The sequence below is a fragment of the Triticum aestivum genome, chromosome 2D, assembly GCF_018294505.1.
Source record: "Triticum aestivum cultivar Chinese Spring chromosome 2D, IWGSC CS RefSeq v2.1, whole genome shotgun sequence".
Taxonomy (NCBI): domain Eukaryota; kingdom Viridiplantae; phylum Streptophyta; class Magnoliopsida; order Poales; family Poaceae; genus Triticum; species Triticum aestivum.
The window spans coordinates 562,365,479-562,388,528 of NC_057799.1; the positions used below are offsets into that span (position 1 = coordinate 562,365,479).

A 23,050-nucleotide genomic window follows, 5' to 3' on the forward strand; every position below is an offset into this window, starting at 1 on the left:
GGGTTGTACCAGGTACATGTATGTTTGTGATGGGTTAATGTACCCGGTATAAGTTATGAGTAACAACTAATATTACTGCCTAACATAGTGCATCTCATCCGAGTAGTCCTCCTCGCCGGAAGAGTCGTTGGACAACTCAACATAGTGCTTGTATATTTACTACATATTTGAATCCATTGTTTAAGACAGAAGATGAAAAGAAAATTTAGCACCGACCAACCTGCACAGTGCCTTGGGTGGTTCCACCACCCACGGGCATGTCTGAGGAAGGTTGATCGGTGTAACGCGGGCCGTACCGGGAACACAGGGCTCCAAGGTTTGTACCAGGAACAGTTCGTTGCTCCGTTGATGACACTATGTACCTAGACCATCAACCTTGGTGTACGTACTTGGAACAGGACTCGCGTTGAAGCAAAGCAGGACAAACTCTTGTTCCTTGAACAGGTACGTATCCCAAATAAGATTGTTTGATAAGTGTGCATAACTTTTTTTTTGAACCAAATAAGTATACATAACTTCATTTCACTTTGCGAGTCAACACTGTTCTGAAACGGAAAAAAGGGATGCTAGCGCCCAGATTATGTGCGTCGAAAATATAGTGCATTTTAATTAAAAAATATGGTTCTGGTCTAGCTGTTTCTAGTACGGCACATTCATTCATTCATTCACACATATAGCAACCATCAATAAGTAGACGCATCGAGCCGTTAGCGATTATGGAATAATTGGGTGAAAACAATTACACTGGTTACGCTGACTGTTCACCAAGGATAAGTTATCTTTAGGATCGGCAAAATATATTTGGTTTCTACAAAATATAGATGTACGTGAAGATAGGGTGCATCGTACATTCATCATACATAATCCTATCTTCACCATACATAATCCTATCTTCACGTACAAGACAAACTTGGGGGAGCCTTCCTGATCAAATTCAACGCGTACTGACAGGTTCGGATCAACAGACTTCATATCTTCTAAAAGTTGACAGTCTTATCCATGTCATCTGTTATTGCATCTTGAGCTATCCTTGTGCAAAGATACCTTAAGTTCTGCTTACGGGACGATGCACCGGTCTGATCTCTCCATGTGTTGCATTGATAATATTGTATACCATTCTACCTGAGATTCTTGATGAAATTCAAACGAACCAGATTGATCTCACTATGTGAATTCCAATGCCTCGTCTCCTGACGACTTGCAGACAGAGGGTGACTGTGCTTGTTACTGAATATGCTGACATACCAACCATGATCCTTTGCGCGGAGGAGCCGCATCCTCGCCTTGCACTCTGTTCTGTACGATCTTTTTCTATTTGCCTAGTTTACCCTGCACACCACAAGCACAGAGACAACGACAAAGCTAATGTCTACAATATAGTAAATGCCAAGCAATTTCCAAGGACGAAAGAATCCAATTTTCCAAACACTTTTAAGAATGACAATTGTTTGCTAATGTCTTTCCTCATATGATGTAAGAGGAGTATTTGATCTCAACCATTTGTTGGTCAAAGGCAATTCTGGACATGTAAAATTTCTCAACTGTGGCAAGTCACTTGCTAAAAGGAAATCTTTGAATGGATCCATCATTCTTTCGCCCATATCGGATTGATCACATCATGCAGACTTGTTTTTCGAAGAAGGAAATATATTCTCTCAAAGAGACCTCTTATTTCTTGAAAGCTATAGTTAATTGCCATTCTCCAAGAACCATGGTATATAGAAAATTATTTTCACACTATATATTATCTTCCATAGAGACCCCTTATTTCTTGAAAGGTATAGTTAATTGTCATTCTCCAAGAACCATCGTATACAGAAAATTATTCACACTTTACATTATCATATATTATCTTCCATAGAGACCTCTTATTTCTTGAAAGGTGTAATTTTTTTTAAGTCCAAAAAAAGACCTATACCTTTCAAGAATGACAATTGTCATTATCCAAGAACCATCTATACAGAAAATTATTTTCACACTACATAATCATATATTATTTGTATCAGCTCAAGAAACAATCATCAAAAAAGGTTGAGAAATCCAGTAAAAGATTAAAGAATATCAGTAATTTGACAAATATGCTATCCGGTTTACAAGCGTGTATGTATTTTACGAACCTTTTGCCGCTATCAAAATGGGCAGAAAAATAAAGCTCAATATGTGAGGATGTAACAGAGCTAAAAGTGCAAAATAAACAGATTGTAATTAGTATAATGATATTTCTTTCCTTTTGTTATCTCACTTTAATATGTAATCATTTAGTTCCTTATTCCTTATTTATGTAAAGTGCAAAGTCTATATTGACCTTGTAAAGGAATTAATAGATTCTTACCTCCCAAGAGGTAAGACACATTCACCCATTGGATTGGGCAAAATTGATGGCTCATATAACTTGGACCATCTTAAATTTTCTCATCACAAAATGGGGCAACAAGATGTATGTAGTTCTACTGAAACTTCAAGCATGACGCTATGTAACTGACCTGGCACTGGCAAACAATTTCGTGTATCAGCTGGTAGCGCTGCCCATCTCCCCATCTGGATTTTCCATGACGAATTCCGAAACCATTCTCCCAAACGAATAGGTTTTACTGTTTGTACGCTTCTTGGCATGAATCAAACGACATGCCTTCTACATGACTAAAAGTGTTAGGTGTGTGCTTGCCTTTAGAGTTTAGGAGACATCTTTCAATCTAGCTCAGTTTGCTTGGGGTTGCTCTAGCTGCAAGTCCATTATGAATCCGGTTCCTGGACCAAGAAAACTGCAGTGAGTTTGTGTCTAAATATTCTTCCAAAATCGTTGACGCCAGTGGGGAAATGATCGCGTTTATAATATGTAGTGTCTACACGGCGACTACTTGAATCATATTCAGTATCGTGAGCTGTTTTTTCAGAAACATGAAACAAGATTATCTGAAGAACGAGTTACAGATGCTCACCTGCAGTGTTCGCATCTCCACGGCCTGGGACGCCATTCAAGAAGAGACCGAACACGCCACCATATCTACCACAGGAGCAAATGTGTCAGGTGCATTTTTGCCTTCGGAGTTCAGCAGACATGATTAAATAGAGCTCATCTTGCTTGGCATTGCCCTCGCCTTAAGCCCATCCCAGGATCGGTTCCTTATAAAATAAACAAAATTAACTCAAATGCTCATCAGAGCAGTGCGATACAACACAGGGAAAAAATAACACAAGCACACACACAACTACAGCGGCACTATGCCACTATGCACGTTCTGTATGGTGCATATTACTCTACCTGCTGAAAACTATACATTACGAGGCACCACATTTATCAAGACCGAAACAAGGAATCAATACAGATAAAAAATGAATAAAAAATAAACCAGGAATCAACCGAAGACAGCTCCCAGCTGCATCCCTGCGTTTCCAACCTCCGGATGACTGCCATGGAGAAGGATTCGTCTCGCCATGTCCGGACTTGGGTACATCGGCTGCTTGCGCGTCACCCCAAATCGGATCGGATGTGCTACCATCCACAACTTCGGATCTGGAAGAAAAGGGGGAAGTCTTGGTACAACATACATCAGATGAGAACAGAGAAATCATCAATAGATTGAATAGAGTACGTCAGTACGCCGTCACTAACCTGGAGATTGGCTCCAAATCCAGATCGGCGGCGATTGATGCCAGCATGTCGATACCACAAGAAGACTCTGGATTTGCTATGCCTTCCGTCTGCGAGTCATGAAGGTGGAGTAGCTCGACGAATCCTGTTACCATCTCATCCCCCACCACGATCGACCAACTCCAGTAGAATCTAAGCTGGGGTACGTGGGCGGAGAGTTTGTTGGCGAGGTGGAAGGGGGTGGGGAATAGAGATGTGGACGACGGGAGCTCCAAGGAGACACGTCTTTTCAGCTATTTGAATCGCGTGCACGTTTAACCCTTTTGCTTACAGCAGGCAGACATGTCATCTCGATGTCTCGGTCGCTAGGTGGAATCAACCTATGGGGCACGGTGCCAGTCTAGGCCCAGATTGCTTTGAAATGTGTCCAGCGCCCCGCGCGCGCTTAGCGACCGAAACGCCTGCTAAACAAAAGCTCGCTACAGTACATGTTACAGATCCCCAGACGCTGAGTTGTGGACGAACGGTGCTGATAATGGGGTGCCTGGACACCCGGGCACTGAAAGTCCACTCTCATAGGAAAATAACTCTTCGACTGGAATAGGTTGACAAGGGACAAATTATTTTACTCTGATGCGGCTGGGAAAGCTTCCTGAACATTTCGCAGGTCATTGCAGGTGGCATTGGAGTATTCACGCTTTGGAAAGGAGAAGATCATCATGCATTTTCGTATTTTGCAGATTCACAATTAAAGGCTAGGCTTCAAGTGAGGCTGTAATGTGAGAGATTCCTGACCTTTGGTGCAAGCTACGGAAAGGGGAGATTCTTACACTTAGCTACTCGGCTTCCCCTTTCATTTCTAGACCTTCACATGATTCAGTCGTTCGTCTGCATCGTAGGCAAGCCTCTGTCACACACTAAATTCTCTTTTGATTGGATATATATTTGGTTGGATGGTTCATGCGGCGGCAGTTCATTTAGATTCATTTTGGATGGACAATGATTATTCTTTTACCTTTCTTACAATGGTTTATTTCGATTTGAGCAACAATACCTACATCTCGAGGCCACATTAGTCTGCTAAAATTAACCCTCTATTCTCATGTTGATTTTGCAGATAATTGTTTTGTCATGTCAAAAAGGTATTCAACGAAAATACAAACAGATTGCAAGTGAGATGAACCAATGCAATCTTTGTGATATAATTAATGCTAATCACATTTTCATCATGGCATTTCTACATATCCAATTTTTTAGTCATTTACTTTTGAATCTGATTTAAAGACTATTGTGGATCATGTAACAAAACCAAAAATTATGTTGGTAGTACAGTTTCTGTAACATACCTGTTATGTTCAGAAAATGTTAGAGATGTTCTTTCTCATTGTCAATATGTTTTATACATAGGAAGTTAGTATGAAGCCTTCAAAGCAGAGTATTATGAAATTTATGCCAAGTGAGCCTCTTTCATTCTTCGTGATTGAGTCCTCGGATTGTTCTCCGAGCTTTTGGACATAAGTATGCACAAAACAACACGATACTAATTGGTTTCTAAGCGAAGTTGTACTTGCAGACATCATTAATTCAATCATATCATGTCATATGTTTGAATTATAGTTGCATTTTACGTCTTCTTTATCATCAATGGCATCTTACTTACTGAATGCCCTATTCAAGCCATAACTAATAATCATTATAGTTCTGATTTTTTTTCATGTTGCTGATTAGTCTTACAACATTGAGAGGCAAGGTAAAGCAGAAGACACACATGTATCTATGTCAACAAATGCAGAATATTACGCAAGATTGGACTAAGCAGAATAGGTAGGCAACATGCAAGGAGTTAACAAACATACATTCAAGTAACCAGTTGGTGAGGGTCCTCAAGTAGGTGTGTGTTTCCCATGTAGCAAGCTACCATAATTTTCTTTCAATTTGTTCTTTTTCTTGCAAACCTTTTAACCTTTAATTCCCGCAGCAACGCGCGGGGTATCATCTAGTTGTGTATATTAACGGAAGTCAGACATAATCAGTCAGCAGTTGAGAATTTGAGATTATCTTTGGGTTCTCCATCCTTATAGATTCTTCCAATTTAGTTCTAAGCATTAGAATTGTGTCACGCCTGCGTCCAGTGACGCAGTGGACTAAGAGATGCCCAGGGCATAGCGGTCGTGAGTTGCCAGGTGTGTGTGTGTGTGTGTGTGTGTGTGTGTGTGTGTGTGTGTGTGTGTGTGGCCCATACACCAGTGGCTATTTATGTAAGCAGGTGTTGCACCACGGAAGGACCTACCCTCTCCCTCCCGCGCGGCGGCGGGGAGGGCTTCCGGCGCGGCCGCCCCCAAGTACTCCCTCCTCTCTCCTCCTCCCCCGCCGCCGCCAGAGGGCCTGGCCGAGCAAAGCTCGCCCGGGCCGGCGGCGGCGGGGTCTTCTGGTTCCCCCGCATACAGAGGAGTGGTGCGGGCCCTTCTCTTGCGGCGGGCGCGGCGTGGGTGCCGGGCGCGACGTCGCCTGGCGTGCTGGTGGCGTTGGGTGGTGGCCGCGTGGCCGACGGCGCGGCTGGTGGTGGGTCGCGCGGGGCCCAGCTATGGCGGCGGATCTGGCGCGACGGGGCTCCTGCGGCGAGGACTGCGGGCGGTGCGACTCGGCGGCCCTGGGCATCGGGCGGCGGCTGCTGACATCGAGGGGACCAGCACAACAGCGGCTTGGTGGCGGTGGTGGCAGAGCGTGTCGGCCGGATCTGGCGATTTCCGGTGGGCGGCGTGGGTTGGGGCACTGGCCCGGCGTGGCTGCTGCTCCGGCTGTGGGCGGTGGCGGCAAGGCGGCTCAACCCTCTGGTGGAGGCTTCCATTCGTCGCGCCGGCACCACGGCGGCTCGGCGGGTTGCCTGCGGCGGCGGCTGGAGGTTTGGCGTCAGTTCGTCTATAGGCGGCCTGGTTCGACCTTCGAGCCATCTTCGCGGCGTCCGGCCGCTATCTTCGTCAAAGGGCTGGCCCTCCACCGCTGCGGTCCATCACCCGTCTCGCACCTGGTAGCAGGACCGAGCTCGTCTCGCGCCCGGCAGCAGGATTGACCTCGTCTCACGCCCGACAGCAGGGCCGAGCTCGTCTCGCGCCCGGTAGCAGGACCATGCTCGTCTCGCGCCCGGTGCCGCAGAACGGGTCGATGAAGGCCAAGTTTGGCCCGCCTATTGGGTCTCGGCACTGGGGGCGTCCATGTGCTTTGGTTGGGGTAGCAGCGGATCTCGGGTGAGGTGGTGTAAGGTCTTGGATGCCGGGGCGACGGCCTTGGTGGTGGTTCCGCGGTGCTCATGGGCAGAGCTCGTGGATTGGTGCTGCCCGGTTGCCATGGCCGTGTGGACGGCGTGGTAGCCGGGGTGTGGCGTTCGGTGGCGGTGAGTGGTAGCCGGGGTGAAAATGTTATGGCGCTGCTAGAAGGAGGGCGCGAGAGGGCCGGCCGGGGGCCTTTTTGCCCACGGCCGGGCAAGAGGGAAGGGATTTCCTTCTTAATTCTTGCTTGATTAGATTGATACATCTCCTCTCTTTGTATAGAGAGGTTTACTTGACTCCCAAGCAAGGCTTACTTGACCCCTAAGCAAGCGACCCTTATCTCTAATTAACCCTAAGACTAACGGGCTATACCGCCAGCCCATACCATTAGGCCCATTACATACTCTAACACTACACCCCACCTGGACATGCAGCTTGTCCTCGAGCTGCAGCCTAACCAACTTATAACCATGACTCGACGCAACACAAACCTAACACCTAAAAACAAGCCTTTTACATCTCGGCTTATTTTATTACTCTCAACCTGAAATGGACTAGGACGATTTATTTTGGACCCCTTAACAAAAAGTGGACACCATCCGCATGTCGGACGTGCACGTGTACAGCCACCTGGATCCCATGGACACCACCTGGACAAAAAGGAGTGCATGTGTATGGCTGTTGGTCTGCACCGCACAGGGAAGAGTGGAGGGCTTGCGATGGAGAATGACGAGGAGGGGTGCGCCCCCCCCCCCCAACCGCCGATGTCGCAGATTTTGTGGTCGCTGCCCGCGGGGAAAACGGCATGCCCAAGATCCCCGACGCAGCGAAACGCAGCTGGGAGGAGCGGCAGCTGCAGACCACGCATCTCCCGCACACGCCGACGCGCTAGGAGGCCGCGCGCAACAGCCTGCAGCCTCACCGCCGCCGACACGTGGCGGGTAGTGATCCAAGCCGGAAGCGGTGACGGCGACGGCGGGAACTTGATCTGCTGGATGGGGATGCCCTGGGGAAGCGGTAATGGCGACGGCGGGAACTTGATCTGGTGGATCGGGAATCCCACCGGCGCGGTCGATGCGGGGCCGAAGCTGACCGGCGGTGGCTGCTGCAGCAGAGCGCCGGGCGCGGCGGAGGCCGCCAGGAGCGGCGGCTGCCACTGTAGCCAAGACGGGGCGGTGGTGGCAGTGGATGGCAGCTGCAGCGGCTGCTGCAGCGGCCCGACGAGCACGGCAGGGACGCCCTGGGGCAGCGGCTGCTGCGGCGGAGCGCCGGGCGCGGCGGAGGCCGCCAGGAGCGGTGGCTGCCACTGCAGCCAGGGCGGGGCGGTGGATGGCAGCTGCAGCGGCTGCTGCAGCCGCCCGGCGAGCGAGGCGGAGGCCGCTTGGTGTAGCGGCAGCCACGGCGACGCGGTGGCGGCGATGGGCGGCGCAGCCGGGTGCGGACCGTAGGACCCGGTCAAGAACAGGCGGATCTCCTGGACCGCCTGGGTTAGGTCCCGCAGCACCCCGGACACCTCCTTCGGGGTGAGGACGGCGGGGACGGGCGCGACGGAGGATCCCGGCAGCGGAAGAGACGGGTTGGGCGCGGTGAAGACATGATCGAACCGAAGCTAGCTGATACCAAATTGTTATGGCGCTGCTAGAAGGAGGGCGCGAGAGGGCCGGCCGTGGGCCTTTTTGCCCACGGCCGGGCAAGAGGGAAGGGATTTCCTTCTTAATTCTTGCTTGATTAGATTGATACATCTCCTCTCTTTATATAGAGAGGTTTACTTGACTCCCAAGCAAGGCTTACTTGACCCCTAAGCAAGCGACCCTTATCTCTAATTAACCTTAAGACTAACGGGCTATACCGCCAGCCCATGCCATTAGGCCCATTACATACTCTAACAGAAAACCTGCACTATCTTCGGACGGACCGGCGGCGGCGAAACTCGTTTCCTTCTTGAAGGCGTCGTCGCGGCTCTCATTGCCCGTCGTGGTGCTCTAGGGGAAACTCTGATCCTCGGATCGGGCGGTGGCGGCGCTCCGGTGTCGTTCCCTTCCTGAAGGCGCCGCCTTGGAGTCCACAGTTCGTCATATGCGGCTTCACCTCTTAGTGTAGTGCTTGGGTTGGTGTTGCTGCACTCGGCGCTTATGTATCCTGCCTTGGATGCGTGTGTGCGTGTGTTGTGAGGGTGTGCGCTTGTATCGGATGGTGTTGATCATTGCTTTATATAAAACGGGGTGAAAGCCTTTTTCGTAAGGAAAGAACAATCTAAAGCTTCTCACGTGTCACACATAAATTCACTCTATGTGCGAGTCTATGTTGCTGTAATCATCTCTCCCCCTGATATGAGCAATAGAAACGTTCAGGTGGGCGATTATCCTCCATTGTTTGCCTCAAAAAAAAAAAAGGTGCAAAATTTTCTTCATCATTTGCTTAAAGTTTAACCAATATTCTAGATACAGCAGGAAGAGGTAGTACATGCTAGTATATATTATTGGAATTTTACTAGCACAAGTTATTAATCATGTAATATGCACGTATTCTGAATGTCAAACACATGACTCTTCTCAAGAGGCTGGAGGCTGTTCTTCTACTGAGTAATCATAAATTATAATGGACTGCACTTTGTTTTGCCAAATAAAGTGTTGGCATTCGATCTACCATACCACTCTTTCTATCATATTTATCATGTAATCCTTTCGTTATATCCATAGAGGGACGGGCATGCGCGTCTCCGATCGAGTTGCTTGTATATATTTCATAATAAATTACACTGGTTCTTACCAACAAAAGAAGCAGTTCATTGTTAATTTTCCACTAAAAAAATACTAATCCATCATGGTGGGAGCACCATGTTATGCCGTGCCACTTTCAAGGCTGTAAAACAGCTAGTGCTACATGTTCAACAGATCCCAATTCACAACGCTTCAAAGGGCAAAAATTAGTTCAATCACAACTGAACGCCTGATGTCAAGTTCTGCACTCTTTTTAGTAGATTCAGTCAGCTGCACGTACCACGACACCATAACAGAGAGATGAATGTAGCAGCAGGTGTGAAGGATCTTCTGGTGGATGCAAAGCAGATGCACTTCTACTGCAGGCTGGGCAGGAATACCAAAGCTGAACATGGTACCTAATATTTCAGGTGAAGACTCCAGGCTTCGCCCTGATGCAAACTCTCCTTACCAAAGCTAACAATGTAAAACTGTTAAACTCGGCGCACCCATTGTTCCAACCGCAGCTGTTTCATCGGAGGGCCAACGTAGGGCTTGCCTTTGCGAGGGCACTTCCATTTGCCGCTGATCTCCTGTGCTGGAGCTCCTGCAACTTCTGAGATATTGGTCCTATCTGACAAGGGGCTTCTAGTGCTACCTGTCCCCAAAATGTAGCGGTTCTCTTGCAATGTTGTGTTCTCTCTTCGTGTTGAGAGCTTAGGCATTTTGTTTTTCCTGCGATCCTCAGCTGGCTTCACCTTTGTCCTGATGGCAACAAAACCATCGGCCGCAGCTGTTCCTTCTGTTTTCTTATGCTCCAGTTTAGGCTTGCTTCGTCTAATTTCATCTCCAGGAAAGCTTTCTTCTGTGACAGCTGAACCAATTCCATTAGGATTAACAGGCAGTACGAGGTGTTCGATGCCAGTTTTCTCAATGTCAGATAGGACTTTATTATGAGAATTGACTGGCACTTTGCTGTGTTCAATGCCATCTTCTAGGAAACCTTCTTCGGTATCTGCTGATAAACTCATACTACCACAGTTAACAGGCAGTCTGTTGTGTTCAATCACCTGACCCACTGGTGGATTTTCTCGAGTTTCAGCTATACTGATGACATCGTGATCTGCCGGTAGCTCACTGTATCCTACTGCGCCTTCATGGATATGTTCGATATGAGGCAAGCCTGCAGCATTGCAATTTGACAGAGGCTGCACTGCATTTCTCTGTACAGCCGACACCACCCAAGTTTCAGATTCATTAGCTTCATCCCCATCGTCAAGAAAACCTGCTCCAAACAATTTTCGCAGACTTCGCTTAGTCTTCTCACTACCCGCTAGGCCTTTACTAGGAAAATTAATTGGCAGGTTGCTATGTTCAGTGCGATCTTCTAGGAAACCTTCTTCAGTATCTGCTGCTTTACTAGTACCACCACAATGAACTAGCTGTTTGATGTGGTTCTGCTGACCTCCTGGGGGGTTTACTTGAGTTTCAGCTATACAAGTGCCCTCACTATCCGTCAGCAGCTCGCTGTGTTCAACTGCACCTTCATGGCTGCGCTTTCTATTCCGTAAGCCTATCCAATTGCAGTCCCAACGAGGATCCACTGCACGTCTCAGCACAGGCAACACCACCGGACTTTCAGTTTGAGTAGCTTCATCGCGGTTGCCAAGAAAACCTGCTTCAAACAACCCTCGCAGACTTTGCTCAGTTTTCCCCGCATCTGCTAGGCCTTTACTGTCAAAATTAACTGGCAGGTTGCTTTCAGTGCCATCTTCTGGTAAACCTTCTTCAGTATCTGCTGCTAAACTAGTACCACCACAATTAACCGAACGTTTACTGTGTTTGGTCTCCTGACCTCCCGGGGGGTTTAACTGAGTTTCAGGTACACAAGTGCCCTCACTATCCATCGGCAGCTCACTATGTTGAGCTACGCCTTCATGGCTGCGCTTGCCATTCCTTAAGCCTATCCAGTTGCAGTCCCACAGAGGATCCACTGCACCTCTCAGCGCAGGCAACACCACTCGACTATCAGTCTGAGTTTCAGCTATACAGGTGCTCTCACTATCTGTCGGCAGCTCGCTGTGTTCAACTACGCCTTCATGGATGCGCTTTCTATTCCGCAAGCCTATCCAGTTGCAGTCCCACAGACGATCCACTGCACTTTTCAGCACAGGCAACGCCACCCGACTTTCAGCTTGAGTCTCAGCTATACATGTGCTCTCACTATCTGTCGGCAGCTCGCTGTATTCAACCATGCCTTCATGGCTGCGCTTTCTATTCTGTAAGCCTACCCAGTTGCGGTTCCACGGAGGATCCACCGTACTTCTCTGCACAGGCCACGCCACCCGATTTTCAGTTTGAGTACCCTCTTCATGGTCCAGAAAACCAAACAGCCCCCGCAGGCTTTGCTTCCTTTTCGTGCCCTGTTCAACAGTGCTCCCACCACTCGGAAGGAAATCTCTCTTAGCAGAAGCCTCAGCATGCTCAGCTTGGCTCCCAAAACAGTCCCTCTTCAAATCAGTGCCGCCATTCCCAGGGGCGTCTTTCAGAAATGAATGCCCAGCCACCGGGAACTGGATCCCAGCATGCACAATACAGCAAATATAATGGGTAAGAATACAATTGGGATAAGGTAGCAAGAGAAGCAATTTCAGTAGGATTTGGTTAACATAGATCAGCAGATTCTTTACCTCCAACGGGTCTTGGGTCTCGCTGCCGTTGTCGACAGCAGGAGGGTCAATAGCCAGCTCCGGCACCTCCGGGGACTCGTACTGGTAACTTGAGAACCAGTTCCTGATGTCCGGCGGCTCTGACGAAAAACACCGAATACGACGTGAGCACGTTTCAGAGATCTAAACGTCGAAACAGAACAGATAATGGAAATTCATGAGGGGGGGTAGAGGGCACCCACGGGAAGGGAACGAGAAGGGGTACGAGCCGCACCCTTGGGCCTGCAAGAAGAGCGAACTCCGGTGAGACCGACGAAGCACCGATTGCGCCGCAGCGCCGGCAAACGGAACGGCGGTACAGAAGCAAGAAGCGGAGATAGGAGGAGACCCTCGCGACGAGGCGTACCTGGCTTTGCGTGGCGGATTCGTCGGCCATGGCGGAGGTGGGGGAAAGCGAGCGGCGGGAATCGACGGGCGTGTCCCAGGGGAAGAGGCTCCGATTTGGTTTTGCTTCGGAGAGTCAAATTCCGAAGTTCCCGGGAAAAAGGGTGAGCCCGCGCGATAAGGGAGCGGGAGCTTTTTCGTTTTGGCGTTACCGGCGGCGAGAACTGAATGGGCCGCCCAGCCCAGAAAAGGTTCACCAGGCTGTCCTTGGGCCTAGTTTCCGTTTGTCGTAACAAGAGATTACGGAAGAGTTACTCAAAAAGAGATTACGGAAGAAAAAAAAGGATATTTATTTATGGACGGTCTCCGACACGGTTTTGGAGGCTGTGCTCATCTTATCTGTTCCCTACATATATGCGCCAACAATGCAGAGCTATTAAGCATCGTACTAATCTGTTTCTTGCTGCATGTACGCAATGGACTTGAAGACTCGTGAGAAGAGGGAGACGAAGGCGGCAAGATGTCCCCCCGAGTTGATGGAAGAGCTTGTTCTCGAGATATTTCTTCGGCTGCCAGTGAAGTCCCTCCTGCGGTTCAAGTCTCTCAGTAAGGCCTGGTGCACAACCATCTCCGACCCCATGTTTATCCGGAGTCATCTTGAGCGCCAGAAACCATCATGGCTCATCATTCCCCACGCCTTGGACAGTACTATCGAAGGTGAGGAGTGGACAACCACCTTCTCAACCCAAATCCGCTTCTACCAGTGGCAGCTAGGGCTAGGTGTCTCTGATACAAGGTTGATGCACACAACTGACTTCCCTGGAGAATTTAGCTCAATCTCTCACATTGCCCACTGCCACGGTCTGGTGCTCTTCCCTACCAACACCAAACTCTACATCTTCAATCCGGCCACCAGGGACACAATGACGTTGCCTAAAAGTAACCGCACCAAAACGCAGTACAAGCATATGTTCCTCCCGACGGGGTTTGGTTTGGACCATCACACTGACAAGTACAAGGTAGTCCGGGCATTCGTCCGCTCCAAAGATCCTCTCACTGAAGTTTACCGCATGGGGATGGAAGTGTTCACTGTTGGTGATGGTGAGGCATGTACTTCTTGGAGGGAAACCACGACTGATTTGCCTTACCCTGTGGTCGAGTGGATAACCGGGAAATTCGTAAACGGTGGATTGTTTTGGGTCATCGACAGGTTCCATCTTGAGCATGATCGAAACGGCTTCGTCCGCTTCAGCCTGGAAGATGAGACGTCCCGCGTCATTCGTCTACCGGATACCTTGTCATTGGATCGTGCACGCGATGAATCCTTTCTGTTGGACGTGATTCAGCAGGGCGAGCTGTGCCTGACAGGTTTTACCAAGAGTGGGGGGGGGGGGGGGGGGGGGGTGAGGGTTTGGATATTGGTTGAAGATGATACTACCGTGAACTCGAGATGGGAGCATCGTTACTCTCTGTGTATATCAGATCTGGTTCGGCCAATGTCATTTCTTCCAGGAGGCGCAATCATGCTACAGTCTGGTCCCAATTTCTACCGCTACGAGCTGCAGACAGCTTCTAACCCGCTGACCAAAGTGTTTGCGTTGGAAGGGCTAAGATACAAGCGTCGAAGGGAACACGCTACTAAGAAGAATATCTTCTTCTTCAACGTAACTCCCTACATGGAAAGTCTTGTTCGTATTGCGTCTTAGCCGGCCCAACTTTGATGGTTGTGTTTCAGCTTGCGATAAGCTTATGTTTGTTATCTTTACCTAATGTGAAAGTCTTGTTTTCAAAATTGCGATAAAAACACTAAAGAATATTTGCTTGGTTGTAATCTTTATTTTCCTTTTTTCTGAATCTGGTATTGATAGATTTAACATATGTCCATGGCCTTCTCGTAAAGAAAAAATAGCAACGGAGCAGCATTTTGATTCGTATGAACCATAACACCAAACCATAAATTGATACAAACAAAAAAGGTGGTGACTTGTATGAATTCACCTCTTCAGGTGAAATCGTGTCGGATTATCGTACAAAGGTTCTTGAAAATTTGTGGTCAGCACTACAAAGGATATATCTACCATCTCATCAATTTGAATTCGGATTTAACCCACACATTCAATAACATAAAATGACAAATTCTACCGTGGATGCTAGTAGGTTCAAATTATGTTAGTATTATTCTCTATTTTTTGGCCAAAAAGGTGAAAGGCCATATATTATGTAGCAGATACCCTTAAGGAACACCCTTGCAGAAATTGACAAAATACATTCAAATTCTTTGGGGTGTCGAAGTTTTCTCTCCTGCACCTATCAGCAGTGCGCGGTGAGAAACAGGGGCGGAGCCAGGATTTGAACTTGAGAGGGGCGAAAAGCCAATGATCACACAAGAGACAAAACATCACGCTGGCCTTGATGTCAATGCATATACAAATATATGTTTGGTACTTACCAAATAAAATAAAATTACATTTATATATATTAGATTATAAATTGAGTTGTATGATCACCAACATCCAACAAGTTGATTATCTCATCTGATCTTTAAGGCTTTTTCTTCCTAATAGTGTAACGCCTATGAGAGTCGTCTCCCATTTTGTGTGGAGACGTGTCTGACTATTTTTTACTGTTTTATGCACAATGCTAAATAACCCGACTAAAATCATGATTTATAAAAATAATACTTTCTCGGTTCACAAATATAAGATGTTTTGAATATTTCAATATATACTCCCTCCATTCCATAATATAAGATTGTTCTGCAAGCTGTTTTAGTTTTCAAAACGATATTATATTATGGGACAAATGGATAGACTTTATGCAGAGTGAAAGGATTGAACAAACACGCTGAAATGCACATGTATACATCTAAATGAGGAAATGGTAGAACATCTTATATTGTGATTGGAGGAAGTAATAAATAATAGCTTAGTGCATAATGGTACCTGCTTATATCCTAACTCCAGGCGTCATCTGCTTGCATCTTGCCATCTAAGAACCGTAGAACAGTGGAAGGTTTCGTCGTCGTGGATATGCACAAGCGTCGGCCGGGCCGACGGCAAGCGTCCTAACAGTATACGCACAAATGGCGGCCAGCCGAAAACGCCTGACCAGGAGACGCGCTAGCGGCGTCGGCGACAAACGCCCTAGAGGAACACGCATGCTGAGTTGCTGACAAGACAAATGCCCTAGAATCAGATCAATCGATCGATCTGATCGAGCACGTATTCACGTCCAGAGGCACTGGCCTGGGCTAAAACAACCACCCGCATTGTGGGCTTTGGGCTGTTGTAATTCGGTACAACACGTCTAAATTATTTATTCACGTATATGGGCTAATAAGTATGGGCTAATTAGGTAATTAGCTGCGGCCATTAGCGTATGTACACTGGACTACGTGCTACAAATCGTTGAGGGGGGCGAGCCATTGGCAGGGGTCTAGCCCCTGCTCGCCCCTCCCTCTCTCCGCCCCTGGTGAGAAAAGCTCATTTTTGCATCGGGGTGTCCGTCTTAGCAGCGCAAACTTGTTTAAACCTATAAGCTTGTAGAAGCATGACCAAAAAGTCATCGATCTAGACCAGAAGATGTCGGCAACTGCTTTCTATGTAACAAATCGACACCACGGAGAAGAAAACACTGGAGAGGGCCTGTATAATACCCCAGGTATGGCCAGATGGAGTAGGGGGCACAACTCTCACGTGCTCCGCGACAAGGCTGAAGCCAAGCAACCTTCGTCGATCAAAACTGAAACCAAAGGACCAAGCCGCGCCGATGCCGGCAACGCGCCATTAGCTCTGCAAAACACCACCACCAAGACAAACTTGCATAAGACCCCCCCCCCCCCCCCCCCCCCAACACGGAGAACTAACGAACACACCACCCTCACACATGCCTTCCAACGATGCGAAGAAGCACCATCAAAGCAAGGGCGAGACAGGGAGGACTTATTCCAAGCCGACGATGGCATCATCGCTTCACCATCAACGACGGGGAACCAAAACATAACATAAAAATTCACCCTACCATCATCGGTCTGGAACAGCAAGGTCCCCAAAATTATGTTTCTATTCATTCTTCTATTCAACTGCTATTTATATCTATTATTTCACAGTGGTAAATCTAATACATGCATGAATTTTTCTGACATGATAAATGCATCTTGTGTAAAATGCCGTGGAATTTCTCTAGATATGTAAGTACTATTTTTCTGGACTTCCATCGTGCACAGTTTCACCGATTTTACCGAAAGAGGAGAGTGCACCCAAGTATATCACCCTAACAAAGATAGCATGGGGGAACAGAACCATGTCTATGTGAGCTGCAGTCTCTTTGCCTTGAGCAAACAAAGTCATTACTCACTTTGAATAACCATTTGATACATACAACTAGTATATACAAATCATGGATATGCCGCCAAACTGGAATTGATGAATGATGGAACCCTGGGTGGATCAAAAAACCACTATCAAATCAATTTGAACCTTTAATCTGTACACGCATCCTCATGCTCAACGCATGGATTTCAATCTTCCCTACCAAACAATATATTCACTCCATCGATCCTCCCGTTTCTCTTTACACTTGCAGATCGAGCTACGGCGCAGCACGCAGAGGGGACCCATCCGAGCAAGATCACTTGAGAAATTTGAGGTAGTCCTTGAGGTCGGCGGGGATGCAAGGGTACTGCCTCCAGAACGCGCCGTGCACCCTGAGCATCCTCGCCACCTTCTCCTTGGTCGACGGCGAGCTGTCCGCCTGCAGCAGCGCCAGCAGCTTCGCCACCCCGCCGCTCGCCACCATGTCGTCCAGCACCCTCTCCGTCGGCCGCGCCGCGCACGACACCAGCCACAGCACGTTGACCGCCAGCCTCGTGGCCAGGCCGGACACCCGCAGCACGGTCCGCACCACGGCCGCCACGGCGAGCCCGTGCTCCGCGAACGCGAGCCGGCCCTCGGGGCACTTGCACAGCCGCTTCAGGAGGAGGAGCGCCCGCTCGGCGACGTGTCCGTCGGCCTCCGGGAGGAGCTCCACGAGCACGCGCACGGCCCCGACCTCCACCACGCCCTTGCCGCGCCGGGCGCCCCTGGAGCGCGAGCGCGCCGTGACGTCGATGAGCACGTCGAGCGCGCGGGAGCTGAGCTTGGAGGAGGCCCCGTCGGAGAGGAGGTCGAGGAGGGACTTGACCATGTCGTCGACGTCGACGTCGTCGGTCCAGTTGCGGGCGCCGCTGGCCTCGGAGACCTTGGCGAGGATGGACATGGCGTGCAGCCTCGCCTCGGCGCTGCCGCGCTGGACCAGCGCGACCATGGGCCTCATGCACTCGGGCCTCAGCACCAGGTCCACCGACTCCTCGTCGGACAGCGGGAGCGTGGCGAGGACGGCGGCGGCCTCCTCGCACGTCCGGAACGCCGAGAATTCCCCGCCGGCGCCGCTCTCCGCCAGCGCCTGCGCCATGACGCGGCCGAGCACCTGGATGCCGTCGCAGGCCACAAAGTCGTCCCGCGCCACCTGGTCTCCGGCCATGCAGAGCCTCAGGCCCTTGAGCGCCGTGACCTTGAAGGGCGTGCCCTCAATGCCGGCGAGCACCGACGGCAGCCGCTCCCGCGCCATCGGCTTGAGCGCGTCCGCGGGGCTGGAGGGGCCGGAGGAGGAGGTGGAGGCGCGGTCCTGCCAGGAGGCGATGACGCGCTTGAGGGTGTGGTTGGGCGTGAGGTCGAGGGAGGCGACGCGCTGCATGGTGGCCGGGCACGTGGTCTTGCCGTACTTGAAGAACCACCGCTCGATGCTGCGGCGGTCGTAGGTGACGCCGGTGGACACCGTGACGGGGTCCTCCATCAGCTCCATGGAGATCGGGCACAGGAACAGCTGGGGCGACTCCTCCATGGCCATGGCCTCCAATGAATTGATCTTCTACCTATCCTTGCGCCAATCAAAGGAGCCTAAATTCTTGCCCTGAAATGAAATGTAGTTTGTCTGGGAACGAACAGGGATGTTGGTTTTATACTATCTGCAACTGCAATTTGTGCATGCGCATTGCTGAAGTCATGCAAGCCCGTAGGTACCCCGTAGAACTAATCCATGTGCAGCAGTAGTTCTGAATGAGGCATCCACTCTCCTCAATCAAACTGGAGACAAACTGTATATCATAAATTATGCACTGCGTCGTCACAGAATTTAATTAAAAATCCTTCTGAAACCCTATAGAAAAACAGGATAAACCGAGCAGCTCGCGGTATTCCCACCTTATCGGTTTGATTTCTGTGGATCGTATGCGCGTATAATAATACCCCGGAGTCAATAGTCAGAGGGCCAGAATGGTAGGCGATGCTTACACATATGTATTGAGGTCCTGTTTGGTTCATAAGTCCTAGGACTTTTTTTTAGTCCCAAAGTCCCAAGTCCCTACCTGTTTAGTTCCTGGGACTTAACATGGACTAAAAGACCATATTACAAATATAAGTCCCTATAAGTCCCTCCTTGAGAGTCTTATTTCATAAGTCCCAGATGCCCACTTTAAGTCCCTATAAGTCCCTCCTGTTTGGTTTAGATGGGACTTAAAGAGATTTTTTTAAGTCCCTACACCAATAAGTCCCTGTAATCAAACACCCTCTGAGTGCAAGGTTGGCAAATATGTTTGTATATACAAAACTAAAAATTAAAGAAAAAGGTGGCGCGACGAAATGGGTTGCTGCCACGATCTTCAGCCAGAGACTCCGTCTCACGCCCAGCGGTAGCCCTTCGGCGTTTTGACGAGACTTTTAGCCACATGCATGGATTCGATGGGCGTCGACTGAAGCAAAGCAACCCGGCCAACAGCCCGTCGGTTAGAGCGGAAATTTACCAACGACTTGGCGTGAATTGTGATCGACGCCGCTTACCAAGTTGCCACAAACAGGAGGAACACGAGAGGTTTACCTCTTCTTCTACTACTACTCTTACGTATACTACTTATCTTTATCTTTTCGAGGAGCCTTGATTTTTATTTTCTAGGGTTGAAAACTTGAGATGCAGGTTGGAGTTGTTAAGATGAGGAGGTGGCCGGTGATGACAGCAGGTTTTTTAGAGTTAATTATTCCTGATCCAGCTCCATTTCTTCTTATGTTTGCTCCGTTCATTGTTAAGTTCAGTCGGGAGAGCGGTTGGGCGTTTCCTTTGACTATGACCGGGCATTTTCCTATTCAAATTTCCCGGCCGGATCCTCAACTCCTCCTCTAAAGACGAATTCCTTAATGGCGAGCAGTACACTGCATAAACTGTAATACAATAAAGCGCATTTCTTTAAAAAATTCAAATATCTTAATGCCCAACTTAACTATGTATGCATCCACCCTGTTCATCGGAAAATATATCTTAGTACTACATAAGTTAACTACTACTTCCTCCGTCCCATAATATAAGAGCGTTTTTTTACAGTAGCGTAGTGTAAAAAAATTTCTTATATTATGGGATGGAGGGAGTAGTGCATAGGTTAACTAGTACAGTAAATGGTTCAGTTTTCCCCAACAGAAAATGGTTCAGTTTTCCTCAAAAGAAAATGGCTCAGTTGTAACCCACGGTGAAAGTTTATCCACAATTGCTGTTGCCAAATTCCACCCAAACAATTCCCCATGTGCGCCGAAGATGGATGCCAAGATGCTACGAGCCAATTTCATGAACTCTCTTTCTTTTTTTCGCGGTTTAGGTGGGAGTCTGATGTGATTGCGGCATCTTTCCCGGTCATCACTGTCTGCCTGCCCACTCTTGAAATCAGAAACACTGCAAGCAGAACAAGACGCCGAGCAACAAGTACGGTCTCAACCAAAACACTGGCTGATCGACGCATGAGTCACGAAGATCTGTTTCATCAGAGGTAATCCGTCGCTTGTGCAGTCCATTAGCAAGTGGCTCGTCACCAGCTTACCTCAATTTGCAGAGCAGAACAATTGCTTTTAACCATCACAATTTGTTGTACAAAATGCATAATGTATCCGGAGCATAGGTCATGGATGGATGCAAAGGGTCGCTTGGCTGCTAAACTCCGTTTGTTTATCCTGCAAACGCAAGCCTAAAATCGGTTGGCCTGAAGCTGTCCATTAGTGATTAGTGCATCACCACTTAGCGAAATCCACAATTTTCCAAGGCACAAACCAGAACTCGCGGCAAATCCGTGTCTTAAAATGGGTACTACTCCAACTTGCACAGGAATAAGAGCAACTCCAATGGGGCGACTCATTTCGTCCGCGGCCGTCGGGTCGGCGCGGACAGAAAAGGTGGCCCAACGCGCTGACCCAAACGGACGCGCGTTCGTTTTTCGTCCGCGGGCGACCCATTCCCGGTCATTTTTTAGCCTGATTTGCGTCGGCACGGACACGCGATGGACGCGCGCTCGCCTACTCCTGTCCCCGGGCTCGCTGGTCTGTGGCACATTGGCCTCCCCTCCCCTCTTACCCACCCACCCCCCTTCCCCGGCCAACAAGCAACCCTCACCCCGCCTCCTCCGTCACCGACACCGCCGCCTCCACATCCGCCCAGCAACGCCGCCCCTGCCCCCAGTCGCCCGTGGCCGCCGTTTTGCCGCCGGGGAGCAAACTGGTTCCCGCCGCCGCTTCCCCCACCGCACAGCCGTCCGCGACCAAGAAGACGCCTCGCTGCCCCCGCCACATCCGACCGGCGCGCTCGTCGGACGCCGGCAGGGCAGCTAGCTGGTCTGTGGGCGCCGCGACTCCCCTCGCCGGCCATCTCCTTCTTCGACGCCCGCAAGCTGTTCGACAGTTTGCCAAGGTACGAAAATGGACTCCGCCGACGAGTTCTTTTTCCACAATTTCCTTTGCGACTCCGACGACGAGGAGGAGATATTGGCTGCCGTGTTGGTCCATCACCACCTCAACAACCAGCGGTCGTTGTTCCGTGGCTCCATTCCAGGCCACCTTCCGGCGTTGAATCGTAACCGAGAGAGCGGGCATTTCCTTCTCTGCAAGGACTGCTTTGATACAACAAACTCGTTGTTCAAACATCACAAATTCCACCGCCGGTTCCGTATGAGTAGGCATGTTTTCAACCGTATTAAAGAGGGAGTGGTCGGCTATGATGACTACTTCGAGTGCAAAGAGGATGCCGTCGGCAAGATTGGTTTCTCCTCTTATCAGAAATGCACTGCCGCCATCCGAATGCTTGCATATGGAGTGCCCGGTGATCTCATTGACGAGTACGTCCGTATGAGCGAGTCAACATGCCTAGAGTCCCTGTATAAGTTCTGCAAGGCTGTGATTGCTGTGTTTGGCCCTGGGTACTTGAGAGAGCCGGCAGCTGAAGATACAGCCCGTTTGTTGGCGATGAATGCCAGCAGGGGCTTCCCGGGGATGCTTGGCAGCATAGACTGCATGCACTGGGAGTGGAAGAACCGCCCTTCTGCTTGGCAAGGGCAGTATAAGGGACATGGCAGGGCTTGCACTGTCATACTAGAGGCCGTGGCGTCTCAAGATCTCTGGATCTGGCACTCTTTCTTTGGCATGGCTGGATCACACAATGATATCAACGTGCTTCAGCGCTCGCCGGTGTTTGCTAGGCTTGCCGAAGGCAACAGCCCACCGGTGAACTTTACTGTCAATGGCCACAACTACGACAAAGGGTACTATTTGGATGGTATCTATCCTCAGTGGACCACTGTTGTCAAGACAATACTCAACCCTGTCGGAGAGAAAAGGAAAAGATTTGCCCAAGAGCAAAAGAGTGCTAGAAAGGATGTCGAGCGTGCCTTTGGTGTTTTGCAATCTCGATGGGGCATCGTTCGGTATCCTGCCAATACTTGGAGCACGCAGAAACTATGGGAGGTGATGACTGCTTGTGTGATCATGCACAATATGATCATAGAAGACGAGCGTCCGGAACGTCTGTACGATCAAGGCTTTCAGTTTCAGGGTGAGAATGTTGTGACTGAGCATGGAGTAGCGGCAACATTTGAGCAGTTCACTCAGTTTCATGAAGACATGCGTGATTGGAAAACTCACGTGCAACTGCAAAATGATTTGGTTGAGCATATGTGGACTCATGTTGGCAACCAATAGATGTATCTTCTTTTATTCGTTTGCAAAACTATGTGAAACATTTTTATTTGTATTTGGCTTGTAAAATTATACTATTTATTTGGGCGGCTAAACTATTTTGCTTGTTATTTCATTTCACAATATGTTTGAATGCAAATCAATGTAAAATTGGGCGGCCAGCCGGCCACGCCTGCACATATGGGTCGGCGCGTTGGGCGCGCTGCCGACCCATATAAAAAACAGGACGGACGCCGGGCGGGCGGCCGAACCAAACGAACAAAAAACGAACGAAATCACCGTCCATTTGAGTCGGCCCGTTGGAGTTGCTCTAATCATCTGTAATACGTACCACGCCTAGTTACAGCCACTTGCCGATCCGACGTGCAGCACGCCGTGATGTCCAACCCAGCCCGGCTCGCTG

The 23,050-nt window shown here is 49.3% G+C and overlaps 3 protein-coding genes and 1 long non-coding RNA gene across 6 annotated transcripts; 1 reads left to right on the top strand and 3 right to left on the bottom strand.

The window, feature by feature from the left end:
* Window positions 1-692: 692 nt before the first annotated feature.
* On the bottom strand, window positions 693-3,938 carry LOC123054519 (uncharacterized). 3 transcript variants are annotated; one of them, XR_006426218.1, is made up of 4 exons: window positions 3,614-3,924; window positions 2,940-3,514; window positions 2,484-2,748; window positions 693-1,329 (listed from the first exon to the last, which is right to left on the bottom strand). It is a non-coding gene; the product is annotated as an uncharacterized lncRNA (long non-coding RNA). The 3 variants fall into 3 exon arrangements; XR_006426217.1 differs by having other exon boundaries at window positions 693-2,748; window positions 2,940-3,534; window positions 3,614-3,938; XR_006426216.1 differs by having other exon boundaries at window positions 693-2,748; window positions 3,614-3,932.
* A 5,588-nt stretch (window positions 3,939-9,526) lies between these two features.
* On the bottom strand, window positions 9,527-12,789 carry LOC123054520 (uncharacterized). The gene is made up of 4 exons (XM_044478304.1): window positions 12,633-12,789; window positions 12,469-12,508; window positions 12,248-12,366; window positions 9,527-12,130 (listed from the first exon to the last, which is right to left on the bottom strand). Exons 1-4 carry the CDS (start codon window positions 12,660-12,662, stop codon window positions 10,052-10,054), a joined length of 2,268 nt encoding a protein of 755 aa, XP_044334239.1. The 5' UTR covers window positions 12,663-12,789; the 3' UTR covers window positions 9,527-10,051.
* A 236-nt stretch (window positions 12,790-13,025) lies between these two features.
* On the top strand, window positions 13,026-14,316 carry LOC123055926 (F-box/kelch-repeat protein At3g06240-like). The gene is made up of 2 exons (XM_044479732.1): window positions 13,026-13,978; window positions 14,123-14,316. The coding sequence occupies exons 1-2, from the start codon at window positions 13,078-13,080 to the stop codon at window positions 14,314-14,316; spliced, it is 1,095 nt and encodes a 364-aa protein (XP_044335667.1). The 5' UTR covers window positions 13,026-13,077.
* A 2,646-nt stretch (window positions 14,317-16,962) lies between these two features.
* Window positions 16,963-18,592, bottom strand: LOC123049978 (E3 ubiquitin-protein ligase PUB23-like). Its single transcript, XM_044472828.1, has one exon. It carries the CDS (start codon window positions 18,494-18,496, stop codon window positions 17,240-17,242), a length of 1,257 nt encoding a protein of 418 aa, XP_044328763.1. The 5' UTR covers window positions 18,497-18,592; the 3' UTR covers window positions 16,963-17,239.
* Between the last annotated feature and the right edge of the window lie 4,458 nt (window positions 18,593-23,050).